The sequence below is a fragment of the Oculina patagonica genome, chromosome 2 (assembly GCF_052425735.1).
Source record: "Oculina patagonica isolate OP01 chromosome 2, crgOcupat, whole genome shotgun sequence".
NCBI classification, from domain to species: domain Eukaryota; kingdom Metazoa; phylum Cnidaria; class Anthozoa; order Scleractinia; family Oculinidae; genus Oculina; species Oculina patagonica.
In genome coordinates, this window is record NC_135759.1 from 5151192 (window position 1) to 5171110 (window position 19919).

Here is a 19919-nt window from a genome sequence, read left to right on the forward strand (position 1 = left end):
ACAAATACGGTATTCCTTGCATGCTGCCTTAAGATTGGGCATGCTTGCAATGTGTCTGAGATTGATTTGGTCTTCAAATAATGAAGAGCAACAATACCAGCTCCTTTTGATGGAACGTAAGGAAAAATGTACAAAAAAATTAGAATATAGACCACAGATTAAACTTAAGACTTATTGAATAAAACATTATCACAAAACAGTTTGTTGTGACTGTATTTTAACAATTTAAACGAAAAATCTCATAGCAACATATAATGAAATCAGGAACAGTGGATAAACAGATCAATAAAGTTGATTGTAACGGTGTTGAAGTCTGTTTTTGACATTAAAGTGGAATTTAATTCCAAAATTTCACTTTTTTCTTCACACAAACAAAAAGGTTATAGAAAGATATGACAATTTCAGCGTCCAAAAAGGATTCAAAATCTCTGACTGACAATCTTGTCTGAAGGATTTAAAATATTGAAAAGCGGCAGTTGCCATCTTGGAGTAACGTAGAAGCCTGCTGTGTGTGACGTCAGAGTGCAAGACTTACTTAGCTTTTGGAGCTTAGTTTGTAGTAAATGATGCCGCGTAAACAGACACTTAAAAAAAACAAGGCAATAAAAATTAACAAGTGTCAAGTTTTTGAACATGTTTAAACTGCCTGCCAAACTTTAGGTTGAGCTATTTTACAGGCAGATTGGGATAAAATGTCTGCGTTAATTTCTCTTCCATAACTTCCCACGTCAACTAAGACAAAACAGTACTTTGCATCACAATATTGCAAGAAGTATCATGCTGTGGAAGTTTTTGTAGTTGTTAAAGGAAGACCCAGCATTTTTTGGACATTCCATGCAGATATGCTTCTCATACGAAGCACCAAGGCAGTTTAGAAAGTTCCATTCAAAATCGTTTGCAATGCTCAACCATTCCTTTTTCTGTTTGTGGAGCTTTAAGATAATCTTTTTTAGTCCCATCCAAATTGCATTTCTCGTCTCTTTGACAATCTTACATACGATTGCTCTCCCATTTCTAAATGTAAATGAAAGCGCTGTTGAGATTCCCGTGTTGCCAAATGCCTGATGCACAAACAGTCTCTCGCTGGCTGGAAATTGGGGTTCTTTATCCGCAATGCTGCTTGATCTTGGAGAACACCAAGCTTGCTATGAAGCACTTCAATTATTATTCTAGCCAACCCGTCGCCACATGCAGTACTCCTAATAAGTTAAAAACGCACCAACCTCACTTTCAATTCCCACTCATCTACGAAGCGCAGTAACAATACCAATGCTTCGTATTTCTCGTTTAAACGCCCCCGGCGTTTATTTCAAACTCGGTCCGATAGAGCCGGCGTTTATTTGATTCCAGGAGTTTGTTCAAGCCCTATGTTTCTTAGAAATGATTTTTATTCAATATGTTTGACAGCAATATATTTAGACATTATTTTTAAAGCATGTTAAACCCTTAATAATTGTTTAAGGGGGTTATTTTCAAATACAGCTTGGAGACCCGGCGTTTATTCGGGGCCCGGCGTTTAACTACCCGTCTTTCTCCAGTGACACTGGGCTCATCTTCAATAGAAATAGCTACTTGGCTCCTCCGCTGGCTCCACCATGTTTGAAACTTACCTCCCTTAGAATGATTGGATGCATTAGAAATAGGAAACACCGCTGCACAGTTGGATTGCAGTCTAGCAGTCACCAATTAGTAAACAATAGGACAAAATGTTCATTTCATAGGAGTTTTAAATAACGCGGCAAAGAAAACAAAACAATTTTTCTTCCAAATCATCTAAAGCCCCCCCCCCCCACGAATCCCATTTTTCTCAAACCCCCAAAATTCCTTAATATATCCTGATGCCCTAAAAATCTTTAAAATGAAAATCCAGCTTTTTGCGTCTAGGTCTAGCCTATAGGGGTGCATAAGCCTGTAAATTTGCGCGCTGTTTTGCACGCGCTGCGTGCAAAACATCTTAGTATCTGCCTCTTCTTGCTCTGTATAAAGCTCTGGGACTGCCATTGACAAGACACGACCATCGCTTGCCGTAAGTCTTGTACGCAAGGAAACATCTGTGACGTACACAGCACGTCCTCCTAGCTTGTGAGAATACTCGTGAATCTCTTGCCCATTTACAAGCGAGGAATTGTAGCAGGCAAGTCTTGTTCTTCCCACTGCTCAGAGTTTCTTGCACTGTCGTGAACAACGTTGCCGTGAGCTACTAAACTCCACAACAATCTGTCCATCCCGACTGCGCTTGCTTCTTTCAGCATTTTTGATTGAAATTACAGGGTACTTCTCCGTTGACAAAGCAAATTCTTGTTACGTACATCGTTTCCTGCTAGTGAAATGATTCTATTAAGAACTGTTTCAGCTAATGTACTAAATTTGTTTGGTACACTTGTCATTGCCTGAATCACAGCCGTGGCGTCAATGTTGGCACATGTAGAAAGTGGTAAAGTGGACAACACTGAAACATTCTCCTCCAGTAGCGAAGGCAAGATTGCCTTGTTTGTCTTTGCCAGTGTCCCATCAAGTGCCGCTTAAGACTGTCGAGTTATTTGGGTCTAAACTACACTTCAGTGAACTACACGTGTTTGCTTCAAGACGCCATCTTTAATAACCAACATGCATTGCGTCCGTAACTATAACAATACTTCATGTAAGCTAACACAACATCTCCCCCTTTTTGTTAGAGAGTGTGAAATCCAAGTCAAACACATTGAGTATGACAAAAACTATATGAAAACTTACAACAGTGTCATCTCATGCTAAACGTAGGTTCTCTCTAACTTTGAGTAATGGTCTTACAATTCTCTTAGGCCTAGTAGCAAGAATAGGTGTTACAGGGGGTACTTGAATGTCTCTCCTGATAGCAGGATTGTCCTTTTGAACAGGAGTTGCAGGTTTGTTCGCTGCCGGAACTTGGTCCACTACTGGTAAGGGTCGATGTTCCTCCTGCTGGTTCGGCAGTGGAGTTAGGTGAACACGGTTCCTTCTTATCGTGCTGGTTGGTGTTTCAACTTGATATGACCGAGGTGTTGATGCTGCTTCAATGACTTTTCCTGGTCGCTGAAGGTCCTTCACAAAGACTTCTGTACCCGGTCCAATTGGAGGCAAGGGCTTGGCCTTGTGCCTGCTGTTGAACACTTTTTCCTGCTTCAACTTGCTAATGCTCTCTCGTGCACGCAGGTTTTCTAAATCGGGCCACTGCGGATTTAGCTGGGTATGGAATGCCGGAACACTGTTCCTAATCTGCCTTCCCATCAGTAACTGTGCGGGAGAGAACTTGCATCTTAGTGGTGTTGATCTGTAAGCAAGTAATCCTTTAGTGGGGTCCTTTTCTTTCGTAAGTAGATTCTTCACTGTTCTAACACCACGCTCAACTTCTCCATTAGATTGGGGAAATCTAGGACTACTTGTGGTATGCTTGAATCCCCATTCCTTAGCAAAGTAGGAGAACTCTGCGCTGTCAAATTGAGGACCGTTGTCGGAATGCACTTGTTCTGGGGTCCCATGTCTGGCAAATATCGACTTGAGGGCTCTAATAACCTCGCTTGACTTTGTCGTCTTCTGCATGGCTGCTACTTCGGCGTATCTTGAGAAGTAGTCTATAACAATAAGGTAGTCGATGCCTTTTAGCTGGAAGAGGTCTGTGGCTACAACTTGCCATGGACGGTCTGGTAAGGGTGTCGTGATAAGTGGTTCGGGTTTGTTGTCCCTGTGTAGAGCGCAGACTCTACATTGTTGCACCAGATCCTGGATTTCTCTGCTCAGTCCTGGCCACCAAACAGAACTTTTGGCCCGCTCAGGCACTTAGTGATCCCTTGATGCCCCTCATGGATCTTATCCAATATCTCAAGACGCATGGAAGAAGGGATTACGATCCTGGATGCTTTAAGAAGAATGTTCTGTACCACTGACAATTCACCCCTGCTTGACCAGTAGGGTTTCATAGCATCATTTAAAGAATGCTTGTCAGGCCATCCTTCATAGCAGTATACTTTGATCTGTCTGCAGACTGGATCCTCTTCCTGTGCTTCCATGATCTGCTGTAGTCTTGTGTCTGAGGCAGGCAGTGATGAGATCACGCTTCCAATGTGTGCATACATTTCGTCATCATCGATTGTAGACTGAACTGCTTGGCTTCGGACTTGGAGTCTTGAAAGCGCATCGGGTATGTACATCTTCTTTCCAGGAACATGCTTGATCTCCTTGAAGTGGAACCTCATTAGTCGCATTCTGAATCTCTGGATTCGCGGCGGAAGTTGGTCTCGAGTGTGCGTACTCAGAAGTGGCACCAGGGGTTTGTGGTCAGTTTCAACGGAGATCGACTTCCCCACGATGTACTCCCAGGATCGTTCGCATGCCCAGGTGAGTGCTAGGGCTTCTTTTTCTATCTATGCATATCTGGTCTCGGTGGGAGTCATCGCTCTTGATATGAATGAAACTGATCGCCAGGAGTTGTCTGGTTGAAGTTGAAGAACTACCCCGCCTAGGCCATAGGAGGAAGCATCAGCTGCACTTTGGTTTCCTTGTTTGGATCGTACAGTGCCAGTACTGGGACTTGTGTGAGGTCAGCTTTGATCTGCTCAAATGCTTTCTGTTGCTCACTTCCCCATACCCATTCGTTCCCTTTGTGAAGAAGGTCTCTGATGCTCTTTGTCTTGTCAGCAAGGTGTTCGGAAAATTTGCTCAATTGGTTTATCATGCCAAGAAATGTTCTTACTTCTTGCACATTCTGAGGTGGCAATTGCAATTGCAATTGCTTGCAGCTTTTCAGGATCTGTCTCAATTCCACTAAAGCTTATGACGTGTCCGAGGAACTTAACTCTGTCTGTACTGAACTGGCACTTGTCGAGGTTGAGTGTCACGCCAGCTTCGACTAGACGCTTGAGTACTGCTTCCAGCCTTTCATCATGTTCTTGCTGATCCTTACCACGGACTAATACATCATCTATGTTGCACTCCACACCATCTAATCCCTGGAGGATCTGACTCATATTCTTCTGGAATTTCTCTGAACCAGAACCGATACCGAAAGGCAATACATTGAAACAGTAACGGCCCCGTGGAGTAATGAATGTTGTCAGTGGCCTTGACTCCCACGCTAGCTTTATCTGCCAAAATCCCGAGTTTGCATCAAGTTTTGAAAAGACTCTAGAGCCTGCCAATCTTCCAAGGGTTGTGTCTACTGCTGGAAGTGGGTGGTTCTCCCTCTTTACGTACTCGTTTAGCTTGCTCAGGTCCACGCACACCCGGACTTTACCATTGCTCTTAGGAGTAACAACCATGGGAGCACACCAATCAGTGGGCTGGTCAACTTTGGATATGACACCTGTCTCCAACATTCTGTCTAACTCTTCCTTAGTTTTCTGATACAGAGGGAAAGGCACTTTCCTTGGTACTGTTACTTGAAAAGGTTTGGCATCTTCTTGGAGTGTGATGCAGTAACTGTCCTTCATAACACCCAGTCCCTTGAACAACTTGGGGTATTTGTCTGCTACTTTACTCTTGTAGTCCACACTGCTTAGGCTGTCAAGTCTGCTAATTAGCTTTAGATGTTCAGCTGGCTCTCTTTCTAGCAAAGGTCGCTCCAAATCTTCTATCACATACACTTGTTCCTGAGTAACCTTGTCTTGAACTCGCAACTTAGCTGTGAAAGTTCCTAGGCAGCTCAGTTTCTGTTTACATGGACCCATGAGTACCCTGGTTGTCTTGCTAAGTGATGGAGTTGGTTTCAGGCTATGAAATAAGCTTGGCGGAATAACTGTTACATCTGCACCAGAATATACTTTGAACTCCATCAGTTGTCCATTCATCGAGACGAGTGCTTTCCATGAATCTCCTGCCCCTCCTTGGACAGCAGATAGTTCAGTGAGTTCACCCAGGAATAACTCTCCTTCATCTTGTCTCCCAGTGAAATTCACTTCAGCCACTCTCTTGTCTGGTAGAGACTTACAAGCCTTTGCCCAATGTCCTACTTTAGAACACTTCATACATTTTGATTCTCTGGCTGGACATTGTCTCTTTGGGTGTGATTGACCCAGGCACCTTGAACACTGTGCTTCAGGAGTCTTCCCATTTTTAAACTTGGGTGGCTTGGGTGGTTTCTTTTTCTTCTTCATGTCTTCTTTAGAATCTTTTCTTTTTCCTTTGGATAAGTGGTCCACACTGGCTGGTACAGGAGGCTCAGACTTGGCTTCCTTTAGGAAAGGTTGTTGCTTCTTAACTGTCTCTGACTGCCTGGCTTTTGTGATTGCTTTCTCCAAAGTCAGCTTTGAATCCAGTTGCAGTTGTTCGGAGAGCTTCTTGTCTTTTATCCCTACAACGATTCTATCTCTGATGAGTTCGTCTCTCAATGTTCCAAATTCGCAGTATTAAGCAAGGCAATATAAACCTGTTATGAAATTATCCACTGACTCACCATCCTGTTGGCTTCTCTGGTTAAATTTCGCTCGCTCAAATATTACATTTCTCTTTACCACGAAATGAGCTTCAAACTTGCCTTTCACGACGTGATACTGCTTCGGTTGATAGTCCGAATGCAACCATGATGTCGTCAGCTTCTTCGCCCATCGAATAAATCAAAGTGTTTACTTGGCTATCGCCGTCCTTTTGGTCGAGTCCGGTCGCTTTTCGAAATCTCTCAAAACGCTTGATCCAGCGTGGCCATTCTTCGGGCTTAAAGTTGAATTTTTCCGTTGGTGGAACTTGGTAATTTGCCACGGATATTTGTTGAACCATTTGTTGTTGTACCGGTGCTTGTGGTTGTGCAGGCTGTTGTGGCGGAGCGCCGGCTTCATTCGGCTCGTCAACTACTAATTGCTGTTGTTCAGCTGGAATTCCAGCTTCGCCTGGAGCTGGGTCTCCCATATTGTCGTTTTTTCTGATTCTTCTTCAGTTTAAAGCCAATTGGGAACTTCCCGCTGCCACCATGTCGAGTTATTTGGGTCTAAACTACACTTCAGTGAACTACACGTGTTTGCTTCAAGACGCCATCTTTAATAACCAACATGCATTGCGTCCGTAACTGTAACAATACTTCAAAGACCAAGGTATAGCAGGCCCAGCTCGTGCAGGCCAGGCTTGTCTCAGATGTCCACCTTGCGATTCTCATCTGCACAGGCACATTGGTCACTTTCTCATGTTCTGCCGGTTTAGAGAAAAGGAAGAGAGGAGAGGAAGGCTTTCTCTTTTTTCTATCGGCTCTTGCCACGTGATCTTTATTTATGTATGCTTGAAAGCACCTCTTGTGATATCCTCCCTTAGGCCCTTCACTCCAACGTCCTTCAATTGCAGTCAACTCTCTCTTAACGGACACCTCTATAAGACGTACACCTCCATAAGACGGACACCTGGTGTGGGTCCCTGCCGTTTTTCAGTTATTTTACTTTAACAAAACTCTCTGTAAGACGGACACCTTTTTAAGACGGACAACGGACACTTTGAAACCGCCAACGGACACGCACAAAAAGATATTTTTTTAGTGAGTAATACTTGGTATCGACATATAGCATAGTAAGTCAGCGCCTTTGAATACCAAACTTACCAAAAACAATTCGCTTTAACGTATTACTTCTCTGCGTATGGGCACCAAAGAAGGAGTTTAATACTTACAGTATTGCCGTTTGTAATGAACAAACGAGTCGAATTTCTGATAGTATTTTTGTTCCACTTTATAGGTTTTGTAGATAATGATCAAACTGGATTTCTCAAAGATAGGTTTATCGGGGAGAATATAAGACTCTGACAGCATAATCCATTACGCAATGGCTAACAAAGGCCCTGGTCTTCTACTTTTTCTTGACTTCGAAAAAGCATTTGATACAGTAGAGTGGCCGTTCATTCAAAAAACATTTAAATATTACAACTTTGGACAATCACTAATCAACTGGTCGACCTTATCGCCTGAGGAAGACTAGCAGTGTGCAGTCGAAACGTCGCGATCTACATCACAAGTGACACTACGTCGTGAGACAAACGAAAAAATACTTTATTATTATTGGATTAAACTATGCTACCATAACACAGAAAGCTGCATTCTCAATAACGGATGGGCCAGCCACTTTTTTAAGCTCGAAAGAGGAGTAAGGCAGGGCTGCCCCCTTTCTCCGTATCTTTTTATTCTCTGTGTTGAGGTTCTAGCGGATGCAATCAGGAAAAACCAAAATGTCAAAGGCATCTTTGTGGATGGAAATGAAATAAAAATTAGTCAATATGCGATGACACCACTTTAATACTCGATTGTTCCAAGGAATCTCTTACATCTTCTCTGCATATATTGGATAATTTTCAACGGATATCTGACCTTAAATTAAATAACAAAAAGACGGAAGCCCTTTGGATTGGTGCTAATGCTGAAAAAGAAGACAAATTATGTCCAGAAAGAGACCTAAAATGGGTTAAAGGAAAGACGAAAGCTCTTGGAGTGTGGTTCTCGACTAATCCTGACCTAACCGCAGAGCTGAACTACAACGAAAAATTGATAAAAATAAAGAATAGCCTCAGCTGTTGGGAGTGACGTCGACTTACCCTTTTTGGCAAAATTACTGTTCTAAAAAGTTTAATTGCGTCCCAACTTGTATACATTTTGTCTCCCCTCACAACTAATCACCGTGTCTTAAGGGAAATCAATAGGCTCTTCTATGATTTCTTATGGAACGGCAAAGGCGACAAAGTTAAGAGGGAAGTAATGATTAATGACTATGAAAAAGGCGGCTTAAAAATGATTGATATTGAATCCTTCAATAAAGGATTGAAAACTATCTGGGTCAAAAAATATACCGATGTAAACAATCACGGAAAATGGAAATATTTTTTTGACTTAGAACTCCGGAACTACGGTGGCAGAGCCTTTTTCAGCGGCAACCTTAGCAAAAGTGACCTGTCAAAGTATGTCAATTTATCCTATCCATTTATTGTGGAAATCTTAAATATCTGGTCTGAAATCACTTACGAGAATAATACGGACCATTTTTGCTCTCAGAGCCTCTGGCACAACTCCCTTATAAGAATCGATAACAGACCAATCTTCTACAAAAAATGGCAGCAAAAAGGGATTTAGAGGGTTTCGCATTTGATGAAAGATTCAAATACTTTCCCATCCTTTTCTGAATTCAAAGATCGGTATGGTATCACTGAAACAAATTATCTTGCTTTTTACGGGCTGTTATCCGCTTTAAAAAAAATCAAAGCAGCCTTACACAATAATTAGTCCGGCGACTTAGCTCGAAATTTTGGGTAAATTGTGCACTTCTTGATACAAGCATGAAACTTGGCACACAGATAGAAGTCATCAATACAATTATTTTCAGATATAGTGCCAAGCCGAAATTACGTCAGTTTCCATAGAAACCGCAATTTATTAAAATTTATGAATTAATTAAAATTCTTAGTTTATCAGCAGATACTATCATTTCAGTCAGTGGTACCAACTTGTTTACTATATACATTTTGTTTATCCCACGCCACTAAACTTTAACTATGCGTTGCCATGACAACGGTAAGCTACAATTACAACGATCATTGAAAATAAATGAAAGCTTTGCGTCCCATCGATGAGCCTATGGTTGGATTGACTATTACATACAATACAAATTATGGCTTTGCGCACAACTTCGTTGCCTAGATGATTTCACATTTCCGTAACAGAATACACTTAGTTGCGAAGGCACTGTCCATCACCGTCACACAAAGCGGGGTGCATGGAAGATCTGCTTTAACACATTTACATCTTTTGCTGCAGGTCTTTTTGCAGCCACAGTGGACCAGCTCTTTACAGCTGACAGCCGCTGCTGGTAGGGTAACCCATAATGGTTGCATCTGTCCTTCTTTGCTGACAGTCCAGCCCCAATCTGTGGGGTTAGGAAGCACAGGCATTGGAATGGTTGCTTGTCCCCACACGTGTTCTCCTTGATATGTGGTGCGCTTTAAGTGTTGTTCGAGAGCATCATGGGTGGGTGGAAGTCCTTCCAATCCTCTTCCTTTCTTGGTAAACAAGTACTTTCGGGCGTCGTTGATCTGGAACACATAACGAATTGTAAATACAAACGTACACGACCTGAAAAAAAGTCATCAAAATCTATTCCTTTATATAAACACACACACACCTTGTTGAGGTGGCTAGTCCTGTCGTATATCAGGATGACGTATCTCTCTATAATGGACAGATTCTCATCGGAAATAGCAGAGGGAGCGCTTGCCAGTTCCAGAAACGTACTTGTAACTTCTGGAAAGTTTTCCCATGCTGTTTTTTTTTTTTTTTGCCGTACCCAGCAAAGAAAAATGCCGTGTCGCACCCTGTAAGGGCGTGGAACACAGAGAGACACTTCGATTTAGATTGACCAAGAGCCTTTGCAAAGAGATGCGCGGGCAGGATCTTGTGGTTTTTCCTGTCCCAAAGGACACCCAAAGTTCCTTTAGGTCTAAAGTAACAACAGTAGCAACCGCTAACACAACCACACCAGTGTCTGCTGTTCGAATCATGACTGACTGCATCAGCTAAATGAACCATCATTCTCGTGTCCGCTTCTTTATGCGAACAGACTGACAGTTTATTGCTTGCTGTCGCAGGTGGAGAACAGACCACCTCTGTTCCGTGTGTGGCTATATATGATCTGTTTTCCCTCGATCGCAAACACATTGCAGTAGCGTCGTTGTCCTCTGAAGAAGCGTCAGCAATTAGCGTTCCTATTTCTTCATTAAACACCAGTAACACGTCTCTACCTTTGGAATGAGCAGTCAATCCTGGGATTGCTTCTGTAAGCGTCTCCTTAAGACGAGTGGAGTGAATCTCTTGTGTTTCCACCGTCACACCATGTTGGGTTAGCCTTTTGCAATACTCCTTTTTCAAATCCGAGAGCTTGAACACGGCAGCATGTGGTTGTCCCGTCCTAGAATTTTCTATCTTGGAGATCAAATCAGCCAGAGCATCACTATGGACCATGACTTGACTTCTCTTTTCTGATGACAATTCCTTGCTATGCTCTCGCGCGCGGTTATACAGCGCTGCTAGGCACCTTGCGTGATATTTGGCTCCAAGGGCTATCATGTCACCGCCGGTACTTAGCTTAGATATTAAATTGAAATCGCCTATTTCATGAGCAACAGATCGGACGCGAGAGTCGTTATCCTTAGTAAGCGGCTTTCTTAAATCACCCTGGTGAGCTGATTCCTCGCAAAAGAAACACACTGGACGTTTTTCGCCGTCTGGAAAAATACTTTACCGTGTCCGTTTCTTGCTTATCAGGCCATGAATGTCTGCAGGGAGTTTCCGTTTTAAAACACGTTCCAAAGTAGGCGACTTAAAACAGACGTGCATTCGTTGAGCATAGCTGTTTAGCTTTATCGTCTCTAAATTTCTGGTGTCAAGTTACCTCGACTCTCTATAAGGCGGACACCTCTCTAAGACGGACAGTTGGAGCCGGTCCCGACGGTGTCCGTCTTCGAGAGAGTTGACTGTACTCCAAAACTTCATCTTGCCTCTGATTTACACAGGATTCAAATTTTCTCCATGTCTTATCGGTGAATAGACACAGATTGCCCTTAACATTTTTGACGTGGCAAAGGCGTCTACCCCAGTTTGGCTTACTACCATTGAATGATTGAGCACATGCATTTTCTTTGAGTAATATTTAGCTGTCATTATTGTGTACAACAGTAGAACTACTACGCAACAAACTATATGGTTCATGTCGCTACATTGTGGGTACGAGATATTTCAAGCTTCTAAACAACAATAAAGGCACTCGAAACCCACGAAACAAAACCCGCACTCAAGGTAACGATACTCGAACATTGTGCAAATGGCATGCACTATTGATGCTGCATAATGCCATTACCTTATTTTAAAAATATAAGCGCCAAAAAACCTCGTTAGATACCGTATTTTCTCGATTAAACGCCCCCGGCGTTTACTTCAAACTTGGCCCGATAGGGCCGGCGTTTATTTGATTCCAGGAGTTTTTTCAAGCCCTATGTTTCTAAGAAATGATTTTTATTCATTACTTTTGACAGCAATATAATTAGACATTATTTTTAAAGCATATTAAACCTTTAATAATTGTTTAAGGGGTTTATTTTCAAATACAGCTTGGAGACCCGGCGTTTATTCGGGGCCCGGCGTTTAATCGAGAAAATACGGTAATTGCATAATTATAGTATGGACTAATTAATACCAATTCTGGTACGTGCAAAGGTGTCGGGAAAAAAACTACAGATACAGAATAATGTTAAAAAACATTGGGACCTTATTGTAGGAATATAACGAAGCATTTTAACAACGCGAACAAAATTTTCGCGTAATAAAGTTAACGCGAATGAAGAAAAGTTCTGGTTAAATGCTTATAGTAAACGTGTTTACATCAATAAAATTAACGCAAATTTTAAAAATTCGCGTTAATAACATGTATCGTTAATTTCTTATAATAAGGTGAGGGAATCTTATTTCTCTGTTTATAATATATAGTATAACAACTTACTATACTAGTCACCCATGAAAAATGAGTGTTACTGTAAGTATTGGACTGCAGCCCTTGAGAGTGTCTACCAAAAGAATAAGACTGCTCCCCAAGGCTAAAGCCTGTTGTCGCACCAAGTTGTTCATCAGGCCGGAACTTTTCCGGTTTCTGTAGCATTAAGCAGCTAGGATTATTTCTACTCTCCTCTGGAATGCTAGTCCATCGCAGGGTTACCCCCCAGCTGTAATTTTGCGGTACCCATTTAAGTGCTACCGACTGGAATTTTTGAGAAAAAAATTTCAAAACTCCGAATTCGCATTTCTTCATATTCAGTCAAAAGAAACCCTTTGGTGAACTATTTACAAAAATGACATTTAAAATTTTCAAAGGGTTTTTATATTTGAGAAAATCGGCAAAAGGTTAAAAGGCCGTTTTCGCGTCCCCGCCGCCATAAAATTTTGTCGAATTTTTGTGGGTATTCAAAACACTCGTACGGAAAGAAGGTTGAACGTATGAAATTTATCTTTGGCAGGTATGCGGGGCATCCAATATACTACACAGAAACCTAAAAATATTGCAAAACGATGCAATTAAACAGATCTTTTTTAAAGCCCGAAAATTGGTATTTTGAGCACTTTGGTAAACACTTGAAACAAGGGTAACTTTGGTGGCAAAAATCGTGTCCTGGTACATCGAAATTTGGAATAAAATATAGATCGGCGTCAAGTACTATTATGGTACTGTAACATATAAAAAATCCAGCCCGGGTAATTGAAAAACCACCCGTTGAGAGAAGTAAACGCATAGTGAACATTTCATGTATTGACTACAAAAATTGTCACGGTCACGCAACACTAGTAAACACATTTCGATCTGATTTATTCAATGTGTTTTAGTTTTGCTCACTTTGGCTACAGTTTATGCTCGAAAAAGTCTACCTATCTTATGTATAATTTACTGTTTTGTATTAATATAAAAATTAATTGTAGAGGATGGGATAATTGATCTGACCGCAAAAATACAAAGGTCAAGTTTCGTGTCACATTTACCGACTTTGCCGCTCACACTGTGTAACTCGCACTGTGAAAGAAATAAAACAATTCAAAGCGAAATGTCTTCACAAAGTAGTCTCGAAGCGTGTCATATTTTATTCTGGTGGTTCTGTTTCATTAAATTACTAACTATTTAACACTGGTAAAAGTTATTTTTAGTTCCGGCTGTATCGATTCTGTAAAGTTTTTCGAATACCTCAGTCTGTGTGTCAACAACATGAATTTTGCAAATACAGTATGTGTTCATAAACAAGATGATGATCTTATCGACAAGCGTATCTATAGGAGAACATCGCAAAATGAAGTAGCTGTGTTCAACTGCTTGTATATTTTCCTTTTAAGAGTGCGGGTCCTCGACTTGATATGATACGCCAGAACTGATACATGTACATGTTTACCAAGAACTGCAAGAACTGGAATTAGATGTCTGTCTGAATGTCTGTTGATTTCCTGTTTAACAATAACAATAAAAAAAACACTCTTGGCTATAAAGCAAAAGATACTATACCACTAGCAGCAGCTTACCATACATGTCCAAACATAACAAGTAACGATTCTCGGCTGGTTGAGCAAATACCAAACACATTCGAAAAGGCGAACTCCACAGCCGTTGTCAGCCGTCGTCACGCTCTCCCCTTCGCTCAACTGTTCCCAAGCTGTCTGCCTTTCTCCCGTTTGCAGTTCTCTGTCTTTTTACTGCGGCATTCACAACCAATCTCGACTCCCTCTTTGTACCTCCAGACTCTTAAAATCAAATTCCATCCTTTGGATAGCGGGGAAAGGGAAGGTATTATACGGGTGTTGGGCGGGGGTAGGGGGGGGGGGGTAGGGGGTCAAGGTTTATTTTGTCATTGATCTTATTGTCCCACAAAGTGACTGACCAGATTACCAGAATTGCAGAAGTAATCGTTACCTTAAGGTTGCTATTTTTAGGGGCTACTTATTTAAGCCATTTTTCTGAGCAAGATTTAGTGACCATTTAATTTAGCGATTTCAGAATTTGTTTTTTTAGGCCAGGCCCTTGTGTGGGAAATGGTCCAGGCAAACTCTCTTTCGAAGAAAAATCTGTGGCAGCTACAATTCTTTTGCAATGAACTTGGACTAGCTGTTCCTGTACCACAAGTGAGGAAAAGGGCTCTTTATGTGGTCCTGTTGCAAGAACTTGTCCAGGAATGTAGTTGCATGAATGCGGGACCAAGTTAAAATGCTCTGTGTTCTGTTGCGTCTGCAACTATTAAAAACAGTGGCGGATCAAGGGGAGAAGCCATTGGGCCCTGGTCCCCATTATTTTTAGGCTAAACCGAGGCCCACGGGACCAAGAAAAATCATCTTCAAGAGCTTATTTCAGGTAAGGGTGATTGGGGGCCCTACCTACCTAAAGGTCTGGATCCGCCACTGTTATAATTAGTACACATAAGCTAGCTCCTAATAAATTGTCCAATACTAAGTGTCGTCGTACTAGCCGTGCATTTAAAATTACTGTTTTATACACCTCGAGTGACTTCTAGTACACGCATCTCCAAGCTACGTGAGATCCGACAAAGAATTGTGCCAAAGTCTTCCTAACGTTGTGTGGCCCTCTGCATTTAATCGTCCCACATATCCTAAAATAAGGCAAGGGGCAAACCTTCAAATACTGAGAAGTGGAGACAGGAAATGATTTCCGACCAATTTTTTTCTGCAAGGTTTGTCCTTTTCTTCTCTCTACTACAAGGTTTTTTGTCGCTGTTGTTTTTTTTTTAAGTTAAACCTCTCTTCCTGAATTCCTGTCCACCTCAGTATCTGAGGGCTGAGGGCCAACCCTTAGCTAGTTCCCAGGCTGCTGTCAGTACAACATACCTCAAGGGTGCAATTTTTAACGGCTTCTAATTTTAGTGATTTAAGCGAGTAGCACGAAAATCGCTAAATTTAAAAGTACTCGCTAAAATTAGTCTTCGTCAAAATTAATACTCGTTAAATTTTAGTACCTCCCTCCCCCCTCCCCAAAGGAAAATAAATTAATCATAGTCGACATCAAAAATTCTTTTAAGAAATGGATATCGAAACTTTGTTCTTTCTGACAATGCCGTCTAGTGATTCTGTTCTTTTACTGAACATTTATTTCCATCTTAGCTATTACTTTATGAAATACTGGTTTACACTGGGTATCTTTTTTTCTAGGGCCTGCTGTTTTCAGTTTTTAAAAAAAATCTGATAATCGCTAAATTACATTGTCGCTAAATCTTGCTAAAAAAAATCGCTAAAATTACTACCATCTTAAACCTTAAGGTAACTGATTACACCAGGTAATCTGGTCAGTCACTTTGTGGGACAATAAGATCAATGACAAAATAAACCTTGACCCCCTACCCCCACCCCCCACCCCCCACCCCCCCACCCAACACCCGCATAAAACCTTCCCTTTCCCCGCTATCCAAAGGATGGAATTTGACTTTAAGAGTCTGGAGGTACAAAGAGTGAGTCGAGATTGGTTGTGAATGCGGTAAAAAGTCAGAGAACCTGTGTAAAAATTGCAAACGGGAGAAAGGCAGACAGCTTGGGAACAGTGGAGCGAAGGGGAGAGCGTGACGACGGCTAACAACGGCTGTGGAGATCGCCTTTTCGAATGTGTTTGGTATTTGCTCAACCAGCCGAGAATCGTTACTTGTTATGTTTGGACATGTATGGTAAGCTGCTGTTGGTGGTAGAGTATCTTTTGCTTTATAGCCAAGAGTGTTTTTTTTATTGTTATTGTTAAACAGGAAATCAACAGACATTCAGACAGACATCTAATTCCAGTTCTTGCAGTTCTTGGTAAACATGTACATGTATCAGTTCTGGCGTATAATATCAAGTCGAGGACCCGCACTCTTAAAAGGAAAATATACAAGCAGTTGAACACAGCTACTTCATTTTTCGATGTTCTCCTATAGATACGCTTGTCGATAAGATCATCATCTTGTTTATGAACACATACTGTATTTGCAAAATTCATGTTGTTGACGCACAGACTGAGGTATTCGAAAAACTTTACAGAATCGATACAGCCGGAACTAAAAATAACTTTTACCAGTGTTAAATAGTTAGTAATTTAATGAAACAGAACCGCCAGGATAAAAATATGACACGCTTCGAGACTACTTTGTGAAGACATTTCGCTTTGAATTGTTTTATTTCTTTCACAGTGCGAGTTACACAGTGTGAGCGGCAAAGTCGGTAAATATGACACGAAACTTGACCTTTGTATTTTTGCGGTCAGATCAATTATCCCATCCTCTAAAATTAATTTTTATATGAATACAAAACAGTAAAGTATACATAAGATAGGTAGACTTTTTCGAGCATAAACTGTAGCCAAAGTGAGCAAAACTAAAACACATTGAATAAATCAGATCGAAATGTGTTTACTAGTGTTGCGTGACCGTGACAATTTTTGTAGTCAATACATGAAATATTTACTATGCGTTTACTTCTCTCAACGGGTGGTTTTTCAATTGCCCGGGCTGGATTTTTTATATGTTACAGTACCATAATAGTAATTGACGCCGATCTATATTTTATTCCAAATTTCGATGTACCAGGACACGATTTTTGCCACCAAAGTTACCCTTGTTTCAAGTATTTACCAAAGTGCTCAAAATACCAATTTTCGGGCTTTAAAAAAGATCTGTTTAATTGCATCGTTTTGCAATATTTTTAGGTTTCTGTGTAGTATATTGGATGCCCCGCATACCTGCCAAAGATAAATTTCATACGTTCAACCTTCTTTCCGTACGAGTGTTTTGAATACCCACAAAAATTCGACAAAATTTTATGGCGGCGGGGACGCGAAAACGGCCTTTTAACCTTTTGCCGATTTTCTCAAATATAAAAACCCTTTGAAAATTTTAAATGTCATTTTCGTAAATACTTCACCAAAGGGTTTCTTTTGACTGAATATGAAGAAATGCGAAATCGGAGTTTTGAAATTTTTTTCTCGAAAATTCCAGTCGGTAGCACTTAAACACCTTGGTGGAGAAAGGCACTATTAGAGTAAAGTGTCTTGCCTAAGAACACAACGCAGTGCCCCGGCCAGGGCTCGAACCCGGACCGCTCGTTTCGGAGTCCGGCGCACTAACCATTAGGGCACCGCGCCTCCCAATCTACATTTTCTATGAGCGATAGTCAACTTAGCTGTGCCTCCTTGTCTCATAGTCTATTTGTTTAAAATTGACAAGCCGAGCCAAATAAAGGGATAACGTTGACTCAATTTATCAAATAGAGTAGTTGTTAATGGAGGTTTTGTTGTCTTTTGCAAACAAATAGTTGGTGTCGTTACGTTGAGAAAGTGGGGAAGCCCGGGCATGTTCCGTCAGAAAAAAATGAATTTACAGAACCTTTAGAATGCTTTTTGGGGCTTTTTGGCAAGATATTGCACTTTACCATCATCATTATTAGTATAATTATGAGTATTAATTTTCAGTGACCTCCCTTTAAGATCCTATCCCCCACCCCCCTTGCTTGATGCCATCGTTTTGGCATAGCCCCCTTACGTCCCACCAACAGCCCCTCACCCACCCTCCACGGCCACAAGAGCCCATCCTGACGGCCATAACAAATTTTATGTATCGAAATTGGTCGATTACGAGCCAAGATGCACGAAACAATGCCAAACGTGAAGTGAAGAAATCCTCTATCTAACACCAAGGGGGTCTTTTTTTAGAGGGGGTACTTTCTTGAGTACATGAGCTAATCTTCAGCATTATTATTTCTTTTGGCTATTAACACTGAAAACAGTAAAATTGATTACATTGATATTTGACTCTCTCTCACCTTTTTGTTTGTTATAAAACAATGAACTATTGCCATTATTATGGCTGTACTTCTAAACGGCTTGCTTATTAGGCACACATCATTGGTAGGCTTAATTAAAAGGAAAGGGGCGCCTGAAGAGACGGGATTTACGTTAATCCAGATCAAGCAAAATCAGGATAAACGTATGAAAAAAGGACAACTGATGTCAGCCGATTAACAATGAACGCTAATTGTGCTGAAGACAGACTTCAACTAAATATCGTCTGATAAGTCAGTATGCTGATGTCAAAAAGACGAGCAGGAATCCACGCGCAACCATGAAGATAACGTGCTTGAAGCGAACTTTTTCTTATCAGGGTATTCTAACCAGACAAACAAATAACAATATCTCTTCAGATGTTTGTCATGGCCGGAAACATCACGGACGCACACTAAATGTTGTAGATCGTGTATACACGCCTGTACGCTAATTCTAGCTGTTTTTCGCTGAGTTTTGCTCGATCTGAGAAACAATTTACGCCCGCATCTAAATGAGTTTTGAACAAGCAATTGTAGGTGGAGTGCTGTCTTGCCAACAAGCTCAATTTCTGTGTTATTAATAAGCCCTGAGGCTGATAAACTCCAGACCTTTATTAACTCGTAACGGAAGCTGTTTTCTTGTTGAGGTTTCAGCACAATCTTCACCCAATAATCTTCGGTCAAAAAGCGCCTTCCTTGTGAAGCATCGAGAATAAACGGGTTTTCCTTTCTTTTTGTTAACATTTGCGCTCAAAACTTGAAACATTGAGGTTGTCCCGTTTAAGTGCATTTTATCTCGTTGAAAATCTCGCAACAAAAATGTGGTTTTGACGCACTTTATCACGTAAAGTGAATTGCTACAAACAACTTTTCACATTTTTAGAATGTCTCTGTTATCGCTTACTTTATCGCTATTAAAAGTCCATCAGAGTTGATGCAGTGTCAGGACTAAATGGAATAGTTCTTTACTCATTTGACAAGAATTTCGACACGTAGCAAGAAATGAATTTGCTAAATGGGAAAAGAAAGTGAAGTATAACTTTGTCAATGATTTTGAAGTCTTTGAATGCCTTTCTTTTGAAAGAAATTCTCCTTGGTTTTCAACTATGAAAACGCATCATTTACGTCATGGGAAACGTCTTTTCTAAGTTTTCTATGAGAAAGTATGGTAAGTTAATTAAAAAGTGAACACATCTGAGTGTTCTCGTTAAATTTCGTAGCTTGATTAACGTCTTTTTTCTCCTTACAATCTCAGTGCATTCTTAGAGCTAGTTAGATGACGAGAATCACGAAATTCGTCAACTGGGAAATGTCGGGTACGTTAATGCTCACCAACCAGGTTTTAAAATTCCCTAAATACACACACTAATGTAAATGTAAAAAGAAATAAAGAGTTGTTGAGCTCGAATATTCGAGAGTTAAAAAAAGATATTTATAGTTATTGCTTGCATGCACTTAGCGAAAATATTTCCAGTATTATCGTTAATCAGGATAATCCGAGGGAAATAACCAAAAAGGAGAGTTTATGCGGATTACTTTCGCACAAAGCCGTTTTTGACCTAAACTTAGGTGTGGGCATGAAGGCTTAATCTTGACAACTGCAGCCAGCTTTGTATTAATCTAAGGGAGGTTGATT

At 40.9% G+C, this 19919-nt stretch overlaps 1 protein-coding gene and 1 long non-coding RNA gene across 2 annotated transcripts in view; one reads left to right on the top strand and one right to left on the bottom strand.

Moving 5' to 3' along the window:
• The window catches only part of LOC144642857 (uncharacterized), a 71097-nt gene extending 51910 nt beyond the window's left edge, over window positions 1–19187 (top strand). Inside the window, exon 3 of the long non-coding RNA XR_013568804.1 lies at window positions 18356–19187. This is a non-coding gene — a long non-coding RNA (uncharacterized LOC144642857). The remainder of the gene's footprint in view (window positions 1–18355) is intronic.
• Window positions 2652–3558, bottom strand: LOC144637776 (uncharacterized). The gene has a single exon (XM_078496859.1). It carries the CDS (start codon window positions 3556–3558, stop codon window positions 2746–2748), a length of 813 nt encoding a protein of 270 aa, XP_078352985.1. The 3' UTR covers window positions 2652–2745.
• Window positions 19188–19919: the final 732 nt, after the last annotated feature.